Below are 17,700 nucleotides of genomic sequence, written 5' to 3' on the forward strand. Positions count from 1 at the left end.
AATGGCAACATTTGTTCCATTTTCAGGTGTTGCGTTTCGCTTTCACGTTAAAACGCACCAAACTCTTTGAAAAACCTGTTCCCCCTCTTGCCTGTAGCGACGCTGCACCAAGAATCACTGAAGGAAATGACACGAAAACCACAGAAGAAGATAACTTCTTCCTTCACAATATGTAAATAAAAATGTCAGATTTTAGCAGTTCACCACAAGCTTTTGTTTTGTTTGTATTTACCCAGAATGCCCTGCATTTAATCCACTTCCTGGTTTTGGAGATGTCTCTGGCCTGCTAAAAGTTCACATTTGCATTCAAACCACAGCGTAATTCACTTCAACCAAACCGAGACCTAAGGGTTTTTGGTCACACCTCCCTAGTTAACCTAGACTTTCTAGGTAAATGAACTAGAGTTTGATTAATGTGGATTTAACAAGACTGGTATGAACACACCCTTAAAACACGTATTAAAACAATACTTCAGTTTTATTTATTTTGTAGAAGCAAGTTGTTCAGAATTGTGACATTTACCAATTAAAGACATGATTTTTTTGTCCTGCATCTTTACTAGGTAGCCAATAAATATTTTGGGCACAAAATGAACAGGTCACTTCAGCACTTCTGTGATTCTGACTTGGCCACCTATCTCTTTCAGAGAAAGTCCTCTTTGGTGACGATTGCTTAATGCCGTCCCATACACACATGCTGACAGAAGTTTCACACAAGAGCCCGTCTCACGCAGACATGGCTCCCTTTGTATCTGCGCTGCTGTTGACATGCCGGACTTGGCAGAACAGAAGTGGCATTGAACAGAGACGTAGGAGGAATTTCTACGCCCGGAGTCCTTCTCTCTATTGCCAGTGGTATCCATCCTCCTCCTTCTCTTCTCCAAATACCCAAATACCATCCACCCATTTTTTTTTTGCTTTCCTCCTTACTTTTTGCCTTGATTTGAGCAATTGTTCTCTCATCACACTTTTAAATGCCTTCCCAGTATCTCTCTATCCCTACTTTCTCTGTCTCTGTGTTGACTGAGACCCAATGAGTTCATCACTAGGGTCATTGACAACCCCTTTCTCATCAAACTGAACACTGGGAGGGTTTTGTCCCGACGCGCCAGAGGCCAGATGTGATGAAGGGAGTTTGTATTGAGCAAGTGTAAAAACGAAGCACCAGGCCCAGCTGGATGAAGCGAAGGGCATGCCGAGCCAACAGTTTAACAGAGTGGAGTGCTGCTGTGAGGACGAGGAGGAGGTGGAGGCTCTGTCCTTCGTTTAGTTGTCACAAGCAACTGTGTAACTGTGTGTGTGCGCGCGTGTGTGTGTGTGTGTGTGTGAGAGAGAGAGCTGTGTGCTGCATTGTTTCTGAGCAGGGGCTTGTCTGAGAGCAGCAACAGAAATGAACTGACACACGACTCGGCACTGACTCCCAAAGAGTTCTCCAGGGTGGATCGAGTGTTTGTACCGCGGTTGGTGGACCGCACTCTGTATGAGGTGGGATTAAAAGTATCAGAGAAACAACAGCGGGAAGCAAGACTGCCATTGTGGTGGCACTGGGCAGGTTTCCCCTTCTCCACCCAGTCTGCCCTAAATCCACCCACCCTCTCACCCCCCTGGCCTGTGTCCATATTAGGGCAAAACTCAGCCAACCTCCCCACAAGCTGAGCTCAGACAGTGGCCCCCTCCCCTCCCAGCACGCCCTGCTGTCACATTTGCTTCGGCAAGACAGCCTGAAGGATACGCAGCTCGCCTAACCCAATTCAAAAGGCCACTTGGGCAGCCAGTCAAAACAGCAGAGGGATTTTAAAAAATGGATGCAGGAGTGGAGTGCTAACGTTAATTTGCCTGTTTCTGTGTAATGTCTGGGCTGTTGCGTGTGCCCGGTTGCCAAGTAGCTTTTGGTACATACTGCACATGCTCAGATTTAGTGTGAAATCACAACAGCTCTATTTAGTCCACTTTAATCAAACTTCAGTCCGTTTGTCTAGTAAGTTGGTTGGTTTGGGGAAGTGTGAATGTGTAATCGAACTCTGAGGCAGACCACAAAAAAAGCAAACAGCGGTCTGCCTAAAAACCTAGCTCTCATGGTTTTCCCCGTTGTATTATAAGCCTGGTCCCCCACCAGGCTTAGTGTTGTTTGTTAAATTTAAATAGGGTTTTTTGTACACTAGTGACAGTAAAGATGGATTACACTAGGTTTATACTTGACCTATTGAATTGCACCGTCCCTGCACCTGATGGTCAGTCTTGCATATTATTATTTCCAAAATTTGATGCCTGCTCATGCAAATCCAATTTTTTTAAACTTGTAACATTTTTTACAGTGGGCCACTGATGGGCTGTCCTAGCACTGAATAGCAGGTTTTCAGGGAGAAACCCTGTAGATCTCTGTATGGTTGAAGTGAACTCAGTGTCAAATGCATATGTGAATGCTAAGTGGACCGGAGACCCCACCAAAAGCAGTAAGCGGACTATAGCGCAGGGTACTCTGGGTAAATACAACCAAAACAAGTGTGCGAGTTTAGCGCTAGTGAGAAATGGCTCATAGTCTTTTATCAACGACAGAAGAGAAATCCTACAACCGCTACAATCTGAGTGGTGTCAGATTGTAGCGGTGAAGAAAGAAGTTGCATTCAGTATCTTCTTCACAGGGTTTTGTGTCTTTTCCTTTGGTTATTCTTGGTGCAGCGCCACTACAGGCGATGGGGGTGAACAGGTGTTTTAAAGGGTTTGGTTGATTTGACACAGCGCAGTATGAAAGCGAACGACAGCAGCTGAAAATGAAGAAAATATTGCAGTTTTGGTTCCCAATGGAACTGAGTCTACTGGACTATCAGGTGTGAAAACACCCTAAACGTTACATCAACCTGTGTGTCTGTAATTGCACTGAGACTAGGGATGGCTGTGCTACTATTTTTGGGTGTGTTTGCCATAAATGACCAGGGTAGCATATGGCGCTCTAGATTCTAATATCTTTGGCTGATCTTCTTTCAGTCACACAGACTCTTTTTAAACAGCCGGTTTGAGCTTCCCAGACATTTTCCAACCTGCTTCTAAACAGAAGTTATTTTGGTCGTTGGTGTTGATTTTGGTTTACCGCAGGTATACAGTGGTTTGAATTGATAGTCAAAAATCACTAGGTGAGCACCTAAAAACATTACAACACTCTGAAATCACACACACAATTATGTATATATTTTTTTTGTCTCCATGTGCATTACCCATTAAATTGCTGTAGCATTGCATAGTTGTAATCTAAAGATGGCACAAATCATTTGGTCAATACCAATACTGATCTTTGCTAGTTTGAATCAAGTGAGTATTATTAATTAGCTGTTGAATTGACTTTTGTGTGCAGTCAGCTGCTTTGTAAACACACAGCTCATAGCTAGTGTAATTTTAAAACATTGCTACCTTAATAAGATTGATGCACTAACCTTGTCTCGCTTGTAAGCAGGGGAAAAGTCAGTCAGAGGCTGTCTGAGTGCAGCAGTAGGTTGGTGAGGGGGGAGTGTGGTCTTACTCTATGCTTCAAAGAGCGAGAGAACACTTTCATCTGATTATAGGGCCTTTAAGGTGTAGAAACATTTTGATGTAAAGTTAAACTTTTAAATAAACTTGGCATAACCAACAAAATTGAATTGCATTCAACTGAACAGAACTAGACAGATCTTGTAATTTCATGGTGACACTAATGCTAGCCCTTTTACCAGACTGCTCTTTAAAAATACATAAATCTTCAAATTGCTGTCAGTGCTTTGAGGCAAAAAGAACCAGCTGATGCCTTGACCTTGAATTCACTAATGGGCCATATAATCTTGTTTTTTAAGCTGTTTGAAAATGTCCTCACCTGCTTCTCTTAAGGGGGTTATTTTTCTTTTTAACATTAGCAATCCTGAAATTGTCCTTCTGTCTAGCTTCTTCTGTCTCAGGGATTTATCAGAACTATAGCAATCAGATTTAGAGTCTTTATGATCCAGTGGTTATATCTTAAAAATGAGATGTATGTCACAAATGACATTAGTTATGTGGTAAATAATATAAAGGTTTCATTCAGATAAATGCCAGGCTACAGGCAAAATAAAAAAAGATCAATAAATCTTGTCAGTTTTCCTCTTTTCACTGTTTATCTTTTTTTTCTTCTTCAAATCATTTTCATTTAGAATTTTGGCTTTTAGTTAAATTATTTTTCATCTATGTTCTCCTTTTTATAATTTAGATTTCAGTAAGAATTTATATTTGTTGTAAAATAGTCAGTGATCATTTAGTTCTTGTGGACATGGATGTGCCATACATGGTGATAGAAGTTTTAATTGGACATTGTTGTCATTGGTAGAGTTTAATGTGACAATAAGTTGGAAACCACAGAGTTAGAATAACTAGCGTGAAAATACTTCTTTGTCTGTCCTGAACTAGAAGAAGAAGCAGGTGGACACTCATGTCACGTCCGCCTGCATGTTGTTGCTGCTGATTGTTTTTTTTTCTGTTAGGTTGAATTACACAATAACAGCATGGACGCCAGACCTCCCCTCTCCTTTGCTTTCCAGGTCAGAGGTTGGTCCACCTTGTGGAAACTTTGTATCGTTTTCTGTGTTTTGAACGTTCACTGTTCCGACTTCAAATTGGTGATTAATAGTTCTAAGAATTTTAATGAGCAATAACTACACTCAAGCACTGAAGTTTAATAATCATGTTTAGTTCTTGGACAAATTCTGAAATGTGCTTCTACGGTACTTTGTTCACTTTGGACTACGGCTGTTCTTTAGTTACATAGTAGTGTGTCTTTCAGTTCTGTTGTTATATATGAAGTTGTTTCACTTGTACTGATCCCAAACACATATTGACCTGCTGTGAGTGTTAGATTTACCCTTATAGTAAAGCGTATTTTTGGAGTTTGCTATAATTTAATTGCAGAAAATCAGTATAATTTTATTTTATAACATTTTTAATAACACATACACATATAACCAGAAAGTGTGTTATCTTTATAACACACATTCTGGACTTTGAATAAAGAAATAAATACTTGAAGGATACTGTGGTACTTAACGGCCAGTAAGTGACCGCAGCTCTGTTGATTATTGTAGAAATCCTAATCAACTGCCCCCTCTTCATACCTGCTCTCCCACTCAGCTCAGGAACCACCTTCTTCCGTCATCCAAAGTGTTGCTTCCAGATCGCCTTCAGTCCAGCATTGTGTATTAGTAAATGTTTAGTTTTATTAAAATTATCTTGAAGTCCCAAGACTTGAAAATAGGCCAATTCCACTTCTTGTTTCAGCATTTGTTGGTGCTAGGACAATATCTTCTCTAAACTGTGTATGTTTCTACTTTCAGGACAGGGATGTAAACTACTTTATCTACAACCTTTGGACATGAAAGGTTTAGAATGTTTAAGACATTGGATTGTCTTACAGCTAAATGATACAAAAACAATGGCGGCTTGGGATATTACTGTTGAATATTGCTTGTAATGATATGGATTGCAAATAAAGCACTTTTTGTTGTTGTTGTCAGCATAATGTTCCCTTGCCTCTTAAGCCCCTTTTTCACAGGTGTAGCTTTAACCAAGTCTTCGCCAGTCAGCCATGGCTGGATTCATCTACATTTGGAGGCCCATGGTTCCTCTCTGTTTGGAACCACCTCAGGTTCCAAACAGAGTCTGTAAGCCAGACTTAGCCAGGTGTTATGCCTAAGTCGTTTGATTGGCAGCAGACTGCATTCGTTGATCGGCCTGTGACTTTACGTCACTGTAGGAACAAAAGCGATACTCGCGTAAGACTGAATGGGGCAACCTTCAACAAACAAATGTACTGAGAGATTTCAGAGAAACTGACTGTCCAATGGTATTACACACAAAATGACACCTTCGGAGCATCAACCACAGCTCCCGCTCACTCACGTTCCCACATTCCTATTAGCATTCCTGCCCATATTCACGCCCACTTAGAGGAACAAACTGCCATTTTAGACGCCCAAATTGGCTAGACCTAAATCAAACATTATCCAGTAGAGTAAGACTTAACAATGGGCAAGGGGCTTTAGTGACCTTTAGCACCTTGGTTACCAGTATGTGTGTGATAGTGTCAGCATCAAGGACAGTGAAAGTGTGTTGTTGGTTCATGCTATGTTGTATTTAAACAAATTGTCTAAATTTGGATCTAGGGGGAAAAAGTGGGTATGTCAGAAAATATATAACCAAATGAAATTAAAATCCAAAGCAAACAGCTGTCTTTGGACAGTTAAAGATTTGAGTTATGTATGCCATTGTTTACAAGTCAGCATCGTTTCACCTCATTACACGTCAAAGAGTCATAAACGCTTTCAATTGGTCATTGGCTGAACCAGATTCCTCAAACTGCAGATCAAGTTCAGCTGGTTCTGAGCTGTGCATCCATAACTTCTTGGTAAGCGCCTGAGCTATTTTTATATTGAGAGCTTTAATCATTTAGTTTGTTCTATTAGAATCGTAATTAATTAAACCCCAGCAAACAGAGATAGGTGTTTTTGTGAAGAGGAAGTAAATCATTAAAATATCCTGATAATAGTGCAGTAAAAGTGCACTTTACACACAGGAAGCTGTGTTGAGCTAGTATGAGAACAAAGGAACTTAAATGTGGCTCTCACACATTACAGTTCATGAGGTTTTTTTATTCAAGGGAGTAGGCTTACAGGTTTCCTGTTTCACTCTATTATCATTTTTTTAATAACATAGTACTAGGTTTTTATAAACCAAAAGAATGAAGTCAAATATGATCAGATTTGTCCTTGTTTACCCCTCCACTCACAGCTCACTGAGCTGTTATGAATCCATCATCCATCCATTCATTTGCCGTTGCCAGGCAGAAAGGAATAGCGGCGCGTCAGACGCATTTATTTACTACAGTGGGGTTGCTGCTTCCTGACCCGTTCAGTGCTCTTTAAAGGTTAACCCATGTTTGAACTCTTCAAGGGTGTCGGCAGCCAAATGTGTCTCCTCCACCCACCTTCAACCACCCATTTCCTCCATCTTTCCTAAATACGTTTGCGCTCTTGTTTCTGTACGTACTGTAGCTAACCTGGGATTCTAGCTTGCTTTTTGCTGCTTCCAACAGTAGCACACCAGCTGCTATTGCGTGACCGGGAGTCCTGCTGGAAATGCGCGTTTCCAAGTGGTTGACATGATGCTCATCCATGGAAAATAATCGATTTGTGGCTCAATCTTGCGAACATCAGCAGCTGTGTCACCATTGAGGGTTCCTGTTGCAAGTTATAAAGAGGGGAAAACAATGTATTTGGATCTAAGCACCATCTGTCAGAATGCAAGCAACTTTTTCTTAATCCTCCTTTATTCTTTTGATTGTGATTGAGCGACTATTTCCTTGGCTCTATTCAAGGAAATATGTTTACCACAAGATTAGCACTTCTTTGAAACTCCCTGAACTTCATTCAATAAATCAATTGATCAGTTTATTCACTCGATTTAACAGATTTCATCATTAATTCACAAGTACATGCTCTTACAACACCTATTGATAAACGAGTGAAAAGGGAGCCGGAAAAAGAAAAACCTGCCCTTTTCTCAATAATTAGAATGCAAATTTTCGTGGTTATATACATTAAATTAACAATATAAGTTGAAAGTCATATTTAATTCTCCACATTATTAACTCAGAGATGTATAAGACTTGATCATTTTACTCTTGTAAAGTGTTGTAAGGTAGCTGGTGGAGTTAGGGCGCTTTCCTATTGTAGGAATTTAAATGGAGCATTAACGAAAGAAAACAATAGGTTTGTTTCAGTGAAAGTGGGTCACAGTCTGGTCCTCCGTAGGACAGCTGAATGAGTTGATTAAATGCAAAAGATCTTTATTGTTGAAGCCCAGAAGAATTTTCTTTTCTTTTCAAGACAGGATGTTAATTTTCCTTTTTTTTTCTATTTTTTTAAAGTCGATCCATCTTTCCTAAAGCCGCAGGAGATAAAAGATGAAACATTAGTTATTTCCATAGGATATTTATGGCTGGGAAGTATGACAATAGTAGACTGTGAAGGATTGGAAAATGTTCAGAATCTGCCAAAACAAGGAGATATCTTCATAGGGTCCCATCATTTTCCTGCTATGAATTTGTTATTTTGTCATTTTTTGGAAGCAATCTTTCCCACCTGGGTTTTCTCTGACAATCTAAATCATGTTTTTCACCATTTATGCTGATATCACCAGTGAAGGAGCAGCAAAACAAAGACTTTACTGGTTGCTACAGCTTCAGAAAAATGTGTTAAGAAGCTCAGCTCAGGTAAAAGACTCATGAATGTTTGTTTTAAAGCTCCAAGGCCTGTAAGAGTCTTCTGTTTTCAACTGTAAACTGTGTTTGTTGATTATTAAAGTAGAATATTAACTAAATGCATCTGCATGCGAGCATCTAGATTCTTGGATACACCTAACTCTGTTGGCTGTTCCTAAAAAATTTTTTATTTTTTATTTTATTCAATAAACTTTTCCTTTCATTTTCCTAATTATCTTGATCACACCCATAAAGTCTCCACCCAGTTTCTATAGTGGCCTCCTTGTCTTACCAGCAACCAGGTGGTAGCTGTCATTATGACACACCTTCACATTTCACTGTAGGTGTGTCTTCTGTTCACTGCTGTTCCACTTTTTCATATTTGTGTGGCTCCTCTTACCGTAGCTGATGTCACCATTTGTAGACACAACCGTAGAGGGAAATGTGACACGTGAGGTTCAGACAGAGATTCACGTACAATTGATTTGGATTTAAATGCCTGCATGCATCAAACCAGCAGTTTTGTCTGTAAACTGATAAATGAGTCAGAGCAGATACTCAGAGTGCTGTATTTTTTTGTTGGATCAAGATGATTGTGACAACATGAATTAACAGAAATCTGTTGTTTTAAGCTTTTAGGTGCTAAGATGCAGTGTCTCCTCTGCATGACGAGTTCAAACAATGTGATTGAGATTTGATAAAAATCCAACATTCAGGAATCCTTCAAGGTAGATGAACAGATTTCATTTGGTTCTGCGCATACCAATCAGCCAGCCATCAGAAGGATTTATTGAATGCACTAAATGTTAATTCCAAAATAGAAATGATTACATTGTTTTGTGACTGTTGCCACCACTTTTTGTCTTTTTTGGGGGGGGATTGGAGGAAAATTCCACCGTAGCCGTCGAATGACATTTCCTGAAAAACATGTTTATTTTTTCGACGTCTGCACGCTTCTCCCTCTGCGCTGACTGGCTCCACCACATGCTGGGATGATTTTACTGACTTAATATGCCCAACCGACTGGCTCTTACGCCGGCTGCACGCTTCAATGTGCCATTGTTTCACTGAATGGCTCACTTGCTGCGATAACTACCTGGCTGCAGTGAAAAGTTGGATAGATGAGCAACTGGCTCACCGGCTCATGGCAGGACGGGAATTTCTATATTTTTATCGGACATGATATGCGCTGCTTGGTTATGATGAATGACCATTCTGAGTGCTCTGAAGTCTGGAATGGTGACACCTGTTTGGCTGGAAAAACGAGAAAGATTTTACTTTGAGTGGAGGACGGAAAAAAAAGATAAAGAGGGTTGGGTAGGAGGAAAGCAGAGAACTGGAAGGAAGCTGGATGTATGTTTGGAGCTGTTGGTGCTGCTCTTGTCAGTCTGTGCCATCCACATGGTGTTTTGGCAAAATGTTGGAAAGCTCCAGAGGGAACACAAAAAGTGTGACATTGTGTGCATGTGCCTGGACATGGAATAATGTGGTGAAAGTTACTCCTGTGACAGACCACAGGAAGTTAACACATTAACCATAAAAGGTCTTCACCATCCATTGATTCACCCTATAGAACATTAAATTCATTCTCAACCAAAGTAATCTATGATCAAATCATTTATGACTTTATGGTTGTTTACAATACTTTTAAATACATTTATTACTGGTATTTTAACTTGAAATGGCCTGTTCTGGTTCAATTTCCTTTCATTCTCATGAAGTAATTGTATTTTCCAGCTTTTGGAAATTTGGACCAGTGGTGAGCACACTTCCCTAAAACACGAATAGCACCTTTTCCTTTCGCGCTTTTGCTAACTTTGAAAATATTTAGCATACTTAGCTTCCTCTAAATTAATTTCCCCCATAAATTATAAAGTTTTAATTTACTTGACAGTTTTATAAACTTTTAGGTAAATAAAGTTCAACATCTGTCTTAATGTTTTGATCATCACCCGTTAAGAGTTCTTCATGTAGTTAAATGTTTATATCAGTGCTCTTATTTTGAAGTGGCTGGAGATCATTTACACAGCAGTTCAGTTTCCTCTTCTCGGGTCCACTCCCATCTCCCATGATTGTATTTCAAACAAAAAACATACACAACATGTAAATTATGCCAAAACTAAATCGATGCTTCAGGGTTATAGTACTTAATGGGCAGATATCATTTGGATTTAAGCTAGCGCTTTAGCATTAGCTCCTGCTAAATAACCGTGATGGTGTACTGCTTTACTGTTAGCGGAACTACTGTTTGTGATTAGCTCATTAGGGTTATCGCAGCTAACTTTTTAGCTAGCAGTGCCCACCAGTTGTCGATAGCTTTTCCTGATATCAGCAGTGTAAATAGCCTGAAGGTTGCACATGGTGATAAATTAATGGCTGCTTTTGTCATGTATTCGCCAGAATACATGACATGTCATGTATTTGCCAGAGCTATATGTTGGTAAAAACCTTGAGTTTAATTAATCTCAAGCACTCATGGTTATCATGTTTATTGTGGAGAGCTAATGAGAAAATGCTAATGTGTTGTATAAGTCTACTCTCACTGGCGTTTCTTCATTTTTAATATATTGGCTTGTTACAGTTTGACCACATTAATTCTCCGATGAAGACAAAACGTTTCAGCCATGCTAATAATAAGAAATATATTCTAATCACCATACAGCGTAGTATATCTAAAACCGCTAGATAACATTTAAGACTAGCAAGCTGTAATTCTCTGTCAGAGTTGTACCCAACAATGAATTACAGCACATGGGTCTATAAAACAGCATTCCAAGCCACAACCCTGCAATATAATGTTGTCAACTATCCTTAACAGCGTTATTGTTATTTTTGTTTGTTCTGCCTCCTTAATTTAGATCTGCTCGCACTTCAGGGAGTCTGTACGTATAGACTCGCCTGCAGTCACGTTTCGACCGATGTGTTGAATGATGAGCCTGTCATCTGTTTGTTTATCCCCTCCTCTGAGTCTGGATGGAGTTACGGCCAATCACGGTGACCAGCAGCCGCCACAGTTTGTCTCAGGCTATTTAATACTCCGATAAACACACAGCAGTCTTTACTCTTCTTCCATATGACACACAGAAGTGTAGGTTTCACCGCTGAATAATTCAGTTCTGGGTTTTTATCTCTGTATTGTTTGTCGAGTGGTTGCTAGGAGAGAAGAGAAAGGTAATTGGATAGTTCATAACAATGAACAGCTCACGTTGCAGTTTTCTTTCTCTTTTTCTTTTTTTTTGTATTTCCAGTCTGAACATGTTCATGCAGGAAATATTGTTTGAACTTATGTCTTTTTTTTCCTTTTTTTTTAAGGGAACGGGAAACGAATGATCTAGACAACAACCTGAGGTCCTCCACTGGAGAAGGTATGACTAACGTACAGACACCTCCACATCCAAAAAGAAGAGAAATGTTTAACCAGCTTGTTTGACTTGGATCACGATCTAATCCCCCCGCTAAGGCCCATCAGCTTGCTAACAACATGGCAGTTTACTTGATTATAGCCAGGATTAGGCTGCCCTTATAACATTAAGCTCTGAATCTTTTTTTTTTTTTTTTTTTTTTTTCCCCCCCCCAAGAAAACACAGAAGAGAGTCCATTTTTAAAGGGAAGTTCCAGTTTTCTTCTAAAATTTATATTAGACTTTTTATGTCGGGTATCCAAATGTGTCTGGGTCCAAAATGAATTTTAAAAATGACAAGCACACTGAAATGAGTATGTGGGATGTGAAGGCATTGCTGTAAAAATCTAATTTGTAAAACAATTTTTTATTTATTTTTTTCAAATAAACCTAATGATCTTCTGAGAACATGTTAATTTGGAGGATTATTAGTCCCAGGGTACAGGGTATAGGACTGCTTCTAAAAATGAATAGGAAAAGCCTTGGGATAGCTTCACACGCTGCAGCAGGAATGCTGATGATGTTCTTTAAGTTTCCATCACTACAGTTAATCCAGGTTAGCCCAAAACTGTACATACCCCCTGCAAATTTATATTTAAATACTTTTTTGTTTTAAACTATCATGCCTTTTCTGAGTGGAAGAGATTTTGTTCCATTTGTGAAGGAAGCTAAAGATTAGGGTGATGGCAAAGAGACCTCCACGCTCTATTTTTTCCCATTGATTATTGAACATGCCTTTTATTGTGAAATATTTTTGTTTTTTATTTTATCCATAACTGATACTCCTTTGTCCTACATTATCTCCCAACACGAACAAACTTCTAATTTGAACAAAAATAAATGTAAATCTAAATTTGCAGTGACGAGAATACTTTTGACTTGATCGTATCTGTCTAGTGCTGGAATTTTTTTTAAGATATGTTCTTAAGCCATGACTTCTTGTACATTGAAATACTTTCTTAGTTTTGCGTTGTTTCACAAACTCTCTCCGTATTTCTGTGAAATGCAACTTTAATTAAGCCGATTTAATGGTAGACACTCTGGAAAAGAGGAAAGTCAAAGTTTCCACTTTCAATCCAGGCGATGCAGATGTATGGTTGTGAAAGAGGAACTGGCTACACTAGAAAAATTCCCTGAGTGTTTTTCCTGCCCTCTGGTATTAGGGCCGCTGCCTGGAGAGGAGAACGTTTCACGTAACAAAGTGTTTTGTGTTTCTGTGAAGCTCAGCGGATATTCAGCCTGCATTTGTTTTGCCACAGTTTGTTCCTGAGTGCTACTTTTTCTCAGAGACTGAAGACAGCCGGGTTTAATGTGCATTCGTGCTGAAACCTTGGATTTACACAAATACTCCAAGTTCATTTTCAGGCTTCTGCACACTTCTGCTGTTGAGCATTTTTTTCATGAAAAATTTTTCTTTCAAATAATTAAATGGGCAACATGGCATGTAGGCATTCAGATACTTTAAAACTCCCGCATGTTTTTTCATTCTGTCTGTCTTTCTGTCTCTTTCTCTGTCTTGTTTTGTCTATTTGTCTTTTTGTCTCTGTCTTTCTTGGTTTAACTATGAGCATACCTCCCACTATTGTTCAGCATGTTGCAAAAAAAACAACTGCTTTTTGTTTTCTGAAGCAGATTTGTCTTTTAACTTTAATAAAAACATTTTTAGCTCATGTTGATCTTAGAACTAGTCCTAATGTCCACCTGCTGTACCCAAACCAAAACCTCGGTTGGTGTGTTTTTGATATTATTGTCCCTTTTAAATCTACCAGTGATGTCCATATTTCAGTTGAAAATGTTTCATCTTAATTATTTCATTATTGTTCACTGCCCCATGATGCTGTGGGGCAGTGAAACAGCCCCACAGCATCATGCTGCCAGCCCCAGATTTACATCTGGATAGCTGTAGATGTTGTTTCTTACTCAGCCTGAGATGGGCTTCCATAATCTGAATGAAAACTGAGCAATTTAAAGGAATTCTGCTCGTTCTGCCTAGAGGAGTGTCAGAAGCTTTTGGGGTCAATGTACAACTTGAACAACAGATTAATCATTTGACCCAGGAAGAGCAGTTTAAAAGTAGAGTTAATGACTTTCCGGCCAGTGATGACTGTATACAGTAAATCTGTGACTGGAACTATCACATATGAACATTTATGAACAAATTTCACTGAAATATACAAATATGTATTTCTACAGTCCAACCAGCTAACTGCTTTAGTGCTACTTCTTTAAATTATGCAGGGAGACATTTCTGTTGCGAGGTTGTTGTTATGGCAACAGACTCTTGATGCATGAATGAAACAGAAAAGAAGTCAACTCCTTCAGTTCATGGTAAACAGCTATGATTATACAGAAAAATATCCACAGTAATAGTATTTTTTCCTTTGTAATAGACCCATCAGTGTAAAAGCTCCTAGAGTATGTTCTATAAGCATCTAAAAATAGCTGAAAAAAAAACGTTTGTTTGATCACATGTTCCTCCAGAACTCGTATTTATCTGTGGAGAGGCCATGCGATCTTTATCTCTGATGTTACTTTCACTTTTCATGATTTATGAGAACTGGAGGAGGTGTACTGAGTGAGTGTGGAAGAACTTGTAGCTGCAGGTCAAACTCTGCCCGGAGAAAAATCAGTCTCAGTCATAGGGCACATGTACATACATGACACCCTTGTAGCCCAGCTTTTATCTTGAATATATTAACGAACCGACACTGCCCCCTTGTGGTGCCTTGTCATGTCTGGCTGAGACTGGAATGCATCTGCATAAAAGTTATTAATCGGTTCAAATCTGAACATATTTATATTCAAAAGCATCAAAGCAGGTCCTGTAGGGAACTGTGCAGTCTGTTTCAGTGAAGGCTGAAGAGTTTCTGATGAGGACCGGCTTGGAGGTGGGGGTTAGGAGGGATGAATCCTCGGCGGAAAAATAGTCGACGGTTCGCTGGAGGCTGTGCTGTGTGATTATCATGTGCACACCGCAGCACAGTGTGTCTTTTGTTGCCTTTCCACCATAAACCACGAAAGTTCGAACTTTGTGTGTGAGAAAGATGTTGGTGTCTTTCGGCTCCTTTAAACAGAGCACCAGCTTTGGACGCCCAACCTTAAAATTTCTTCTTAAAAATCATTTTTTGTTTGTTTTTACTTACAATTCCAGCACCAGTGTGACGTCAAAGTCCTAACCGTAATGCTCACCCTCTTGTTGGGCTACTGTACGTTTAAAAACCTGCTGTGATTACAGAGTTTATGACCACCCTCTACCGTTGGGGACTTTTGCCTGGAAATTAGTACCTACCTGCTGCTTTTTGCCTCCAGTAAAAGCTTCAGAGTGCACAGCTGTAATTTAGGGCTCCACCCCGGTGTTAAGCTCCAGACACGAATTCAAAACAGTGGAAAAGCTGGTTCAGAGAGTTTTTGGGGTACATTTAGCTCTTCAAACTTCTTAATCGATCTGGAAACCGATTCAAACTCACATGTACAAAAACCAGGAGGTTACTTGTGTTTGTATGAAATTAAATAAAATGAGATTAAAATCAAAGAGGAAGCAGTTGGTAAAAAATAAAAATGGAAAAGTAATCATTTGACAACAAATGGGTCTGCCAAAATGCAGAACATGAAATGGTCTCAGAAAAAGTGGGAAAAAATGAAGTTCACACTACTATATGGAGCTTATTCTTTAATAAAATGAACTTTATTTACAAAGTACATTTGGGACAACCAGAGGTTAACCAATAAACTGTAAAATAATAACAAATGGACTCAAAATATTCAATTTAGCTAGGAAAGACATAGAAATAATGTGTACAAGAAATGTATAACGAGTAACAAAAAAGTGACACTAAAAAACTGAAAGATGACAAAAAATAGATTTGGTTACATTATTCAACCAACCTTTGTCATTTGATAGAAAATTAGAAAGCCATCTTTCAAAATATATTTTTTGGCAGTTCAGATGAATGGTCAACAGGACATAAAACTCTGCATATCATCTGCACAACAATGAAATGAGAAGTATTCATCAATGATGTGACTCAACGGACTGCCTGAAGAAAGGCGGTCCGAACATGACTCCCTGAGGAACTCCTTAACTAATAGACACTGGCAGCCAGAATAGTAACTTGGTTAAATAAATCTCATCTCTGACTTTGGGTGATTACCATTTTATGCCAATGAATGTGTTTTATGTAAACAAAGACTGTCTTATTGTTGACTTGTGTGCGTGTGTGTGCGTGTGCGCATGTGTGTGTGTGTGTGTGTGTATATTTTTTTAACCCATTTATTTTGACCATCAGGTTTGCTGGAATGGGTAACCTGCTAAAAGTCCTTACAAGAGAAATAGAGAACTATCCACACTTTTTCCTGGACTTTGAAAGTAAGTCTGCGGTCTGAGTGGAACGCCGTGTGTGGAGGGGGGTGAAGCCTAACCTGCTCCTGTCTCCTTTCTGTCAGCCGATTTCTGCACAAGACAAAACAAAACGAAAAATAATAATTTTCTTTCGCTCTCTCACACTTCTTCCTCCTTTCTCGGCACAGCTATGACCTCCTGCTCTGTTTATGACTCTTTTTTAACATAACCTCATTTTCTTCCTTTCCCTTTGTTTTTCCTCTGTTCATGTCTTGCAGAAACCAAATGGGGAATCTGTTAAAAGTGCTCACTTGCACAGAGCTTGAACAGGGACCAAACTTTTTCCTTGACTTTGAAAGTGAGCACGACTTTATTCCTGTCCCTTTTCTAAACTCCCAACACGCCTACCACCTTTCTTTTCATTTTTTTCCCCCTGAACATCTTTCCTTTAGTGTGGCTGGTCAGGGGTCAGCCCATTCAATGTTTCAATTGTCTCTTTGAATTTCTAACGTCTCCTCTGTTATCTTTCATTCATCTTTTTGTGAAAGAAGGAGCATGACCTTTTGACCTGTGCTGTCTGCTTTCGCTAAGTGCTCTGTATGCATCAGTGTTCGTTTCTGCAATTAGTGTACACATTTGCATAAGTGTCAGTTCCTCTGTGATCCGAGGCAGTAACTAGGATAAATCCAATATAGACTGGTGGATTTTGGCTTCGACCTTCTGCTGAGACCTCCCACAGAAGAAGAAGAAACTCGCACTACACCTCCACAGTGGCATTTCAGCTGTTCTCCCACTGCAGTTAACCTCAGGCTTTGTTTATTCAGCAGAGAGGAAATGATGGGAGTAGAACGTTTTTGAAATGCAAAACAGACCCAAGACACAGTGTTAATGTCAGGGATTTTCTATATATAGAGCTGCTCCAGGAGATTCATGCACACATTGTACTGTTATATATGTAAGGAGCTGAAATTAGCCTACATGCTAGTTTTGTAGACCTTTAATTTTCTAGCTTATCTCACTAATCCCAAACCCCATCTAAAGCTCTTTTCCAGTTACTGCCTCCATGCATTCAGATTCCAGTGAAAAATCACATTCATTATTATTATTATTATTATTATTATTATTATTATTATCATCATGGTAATGAGTTTTAAAAACAAGAAACGGGTGCACAAGTTTTAATTAATGTCCACATGGAGTTCAAAGCTTTATATATATATATATATACTCAAATATATGCATACGCCTGGTGATATAATCGTGATATTTAGGGTTGTCCCAATCCGATATTGATATCAGCTAAAGAAACGAGTATCGGATTATATCTAAAGATATAAACTACAAGCACTTCGCTCCAGCATTTAGTCTGCCCCATTGGTTAATGATAAGTACGTCAGTTGTTCTCATACCTGTTGTTGTTGATTATTGTTCTCCCTATAAGTAAAGAACACTTCACATTGGAACTGGAAGATATTTTGAATATCCAAAATATAACATGACAAAAATTAAATGTGGGAAAACAAAAACATTTACAAGCAAAACCATAAATAACATAGATTATGATGTGTTTGTAAACAAAATTGCCCTTCAAAAGATATTAATCATCTAAATGGAAATTGTCAAACTCATTTTAATTTATGATGCCATTAATTGATTATTGCAACAGGCTTATTTGTGTGACTTGTGCACCCAGCTCTTGTTTTTAATGCT

General features: G+C 39.0%; 1 protein-coding gene across 4 annotated transcripts in view; it reads left to right on the plus strand.

Moving 5' to 3' along the window:
- fam49a (family with sequence similarity 49 member A) overlaps nucleotides 1-17,700 on the plus strand; it is a 32,354-nt gene that overhangs the window by 7,882 nt on the left and 6,772 nt on the right. Inside the window, exons 2-4 of one of the 4 annotated variants that reach the window (XM_081602309.1) lie at nucleotides 4,482-4,538; nucleotides 11,564-11,616; nucleotides 15,938-16,017. In XM_081602309.1, coding sequence (XP_081458435.1) covers nucleotides 15,948-16,017 — 70 coding nt within the window. In that variant the 5' untranslated portion in view covers nucleotides 4,482-4,538; nucleotides 11,564-11,616; nucleotides 15,938-15,947. Of the gene's footprint in view, nucleotides 1-4,481; nucleotides 4,539-11,563; nucleotides 11,617-15,937; nucleotides 16,018-16,268; nucleotides 16,349-17,700 lie in introns of those variants that run through there. The other 3 variants (XM_008398191.3, XM_008398193.3, XM_008398192.3) reach the window with 3 other exon arrangements.

The sequence above is a fragment of the Poecilia reticulata genome, chromosome 21 (assembly GCF_904066995.2).
Source record: "Poecilia reticulata chromosome 21, P_reticulata-male-v2, whole genome shotgun sequence".
In the NCBI taxonomy this organism is placed as follows: domain Eukaryota; kingdom Metazoa; phylum Chordata; class Actinopteri; order Cyprinodontiformes; family Poeciliidae; genus Poecilia; species Poecilia reticulata.